This window comes from Elephas maximus, chromosome 7, assembly GCF_024166365.1.
Source record: "Elephas maximus indicus isolate mEleMax1 chromosome 7, mEleMax1 primary haplotype, whole genome shotgun sequence".
Classification (NCBI taxonomy): Eukaryota; Metazoa; Chordata; class Mammalia; order Proboscidea; family Elephantidae; genus Elephas; species Elephas maximus.
The window spans coordinates 122,261,446-122,264,156 of NC_064825.1; the positions used below are offsets into that span (position 1 = coordinate 122,261,446).

General features: G+C 44.0%; 1 protein-coding gene across 1 annotated transcript; it reads left to right on the top strand.

Annotated features, from left to right (window-relative positions):
* Positions 1–972, top strand: LOC126080652 (olfactory receptor 4D9-like). The gene has a single exon (XM_049891830.1). It carries the CDS (start codon positions 1–3, stop codon positions 970–972), a length of 972 nt encoding a protein of 323 aa, XP_049747787.1.
* The last annotated feature ends 1,739 nt before the right edge of the window (positions 973–2,711 follow it).

Consider the following 2,711-nt stretch of genomic DNA (forward strand, 5'->3'; position numbering starts at 1 on the left):
ATGGCCCCGGGAAATTATACCAGGGTGTCTGAATTTATTTTCTGTGGACTTATCCAGTCACAGGAGCTGAACTTGCTCTTATTTTTCTTTTTATCTATGGTCTATGTAACAACTGTGTTAGCAAACGTTGCCATCATGGTCGTTGTCACCTGTGATCCTCACCTTCACACCCCCATGTATTTCCTGCTCTGTAATCTCTCTGTCTTGGACATATGCTTCTCTTCCATCACTGCTCCAAAGATCCTAGTAGACCTTCTCTCAAGAACAAAGACCATCTCCTTCGATGGTTGCATTATGCAGATGTTTTTCTTCCACTTCCTTGGCGGGGCAGACATTTTTTCTCTCTCTGTGATGGCCTTTGATCGTTACATAGCCATCTCCAAGCCCCTGCACTACGTGACCATCATGAGTAGGAGGAAATGCACTACACTCATTGTGGCCTCCTGGGTAGGGGGCTTTGTCCACTCAATCATACAGATTTCCCTTTTGCTCCCACTCCCCTTCTGTGGACCCAACGTTGTTGATGGCTTCTACTGCGATGTCCCTCAGGTCCTCACACTTGCCTGTACTGACACCTTTGCTCTTGAGCTCCTGATGATTTCCAACAATGGCCTGGTCTCTACCTTGTGGTTTATCCTTATCCTAGTGTCCTATACTGTCCTCTTGATGATGCTGAGGTCTCACACTGGGGAGAGCAGAAGGAAAGCCATCTCCACCTGCACAGCCCACATCACTGTGGTGACCCTGCATTTTGTGCCCTGCATCTATGTCTATGCCAGGCCCTTCACTGCCCTCCCCATGGACAGAGTTGTCTCTGTCATCTTCACTGTCATCATCCCTGTCCTGAACCCCATGATCTACACCCTGAGGAACCAGGAGATGAAGTCAGCCATGAGAAGGCTGAAGAGAAGACCTGGACCTTCCACAAAAGGAACAGATTCTATGAAGTTCAGATTGAGAAGTCAGACCTGAAAAGAGTTTTTACAGAGCACAACAGAATGCCCCATTCAATACACCACATTAAGACCAAAGCTTTATATATACCCCACAGCACAGTCCTATAATAAGGTGGCCTGAAACAATCACCCCTACTGGGTTGTCTCATGGTGAGATTGTTGGCAACTTAGGGTCTCAGCTCCTTAAATTGTCAGCTATTGTAGGGACTTTAATTCTCTGTAGCGTGAGCACTGGTGGTGCAGTGGTTAAGCGCTTGGCTGCTAAACAAAAGGTTGGCTGTTCAAACCCACCAGTGCTCCACTGAAAAAAGATGTACAGTCAGCTTCCATTAAGATTACAGCCTTGGATACTCTATGGGACGGTTCTACTCTGTCCCATAGGATTGTTATGAGTTGGAATCAACTCAGTGGCAATGAATTTGGTTTTTGGTTTTAATACTTATATTTCCCAAACATCTCCTTTCACAGGCACGGAAATGAAGACTGAGAGAAACGACCTCTCTGTTCTTGAGTTGTAGAAGACACTGGGTGGTACAAACAGTTAATTACTTTAATCCAGTGCCGTCGAGGCGATTCCGACTCATAGCGACCCTATAGGACAGAGTAGAACTCCCCCACAGAGTTTCCAAGGAGCGCCTGGCAGATTCGAACTGCCAACCCTGTGGTTAGCAGCCGTAGCACTTAACCACTACGCCACCAGGGTTTCCGTTAATTACTTTACTGCTAAGCAAAAGCTTGGTGTTTTGAACCCATGTAGAGGTGCCTGGGAAGAAAGGCCTAGTGATCTACTTCCAAAAGATAACAGCCTTCAAAACCTTACGGAGTGCAGTTCTACTCTGCAACACGTGGGGTTCCCATGAGTTGGATCAACTAGACAGCAAGTGGTTTGATGTTTAATTCTTGAGTTGTAGCTATACTATCTGTGGTCCAAGCAAGAATTAGTAAAATAATCGTCAGGGACCAGAAGTCAAAGCTAAAAATCCATCCAGTTCTCCCTATGTGGAAATTTGTTTTCCATTCTTAATCTGGGAGCATTCAGGTTTCTCTTTTTTTTTTTTTTAAGGATGCTTCCAAGTTTCCCTTGCAGAAGCTGGAAGAGCTTTCTCGTTTTATTAAAGGTTTCCTAGCTAATTAATGGCAGCAACAAAGCTAGAGCTGAGAGATCTCTGACCCTCAGCTAAGTGCATATTTTACTACTGCTGCCTCATACAGGATTTGATGGAGTCTGAAACAAGCTCATCCATAAAGATTTCCTCTCTTTTATAGTGATAAGAAAGGTTCTAGTTGTCCTTATCACCTGACCAAGGAGTACATACTGCAAGACTTCGGGGTCTTCTAAAAATTTTGACATCACTTTGCAGTCATTCATTCCTGACATCACTCCAGGGAAAAAGGAATCCTCTCCTGCCTGAATCACTAGAATGCCCCGACTCACGCATCCACAAGAAGCAAAGGCTTAAAGGAAAAGCTGACTTTTTATGATTAATGGACAGATTCTCTAAAAGGTTACAAATCAACCCATCCCAAATCCCTCTTCATTCTTCTTTTTAACCTGTTCTTTAACGCTTCCTCTTTTATCTGTTAAAGGAAATAAAAATTAAGATTACATTTCATTTGGTCCCCTGACAGCTTATTCATCTGCCAAGCAAATAGTTGAAATTGGTAGTCAAGTAAAATTTGAATTGGATACGTTGATTGACCTTTAACATCCCAGGCTTCTCTCAGCATTCTCTGATGTATGTTTGGCTGGACCAA

Excerpts from the sequence above, each read along its gene's own strand:
- LOC126080652 (XM_049891830.1), top strand. The coding sequence starts at position 1 with ATGGCCCCGGGAAATTATACCAGGGTGTCTGAATTTATTTTCTGTGGA.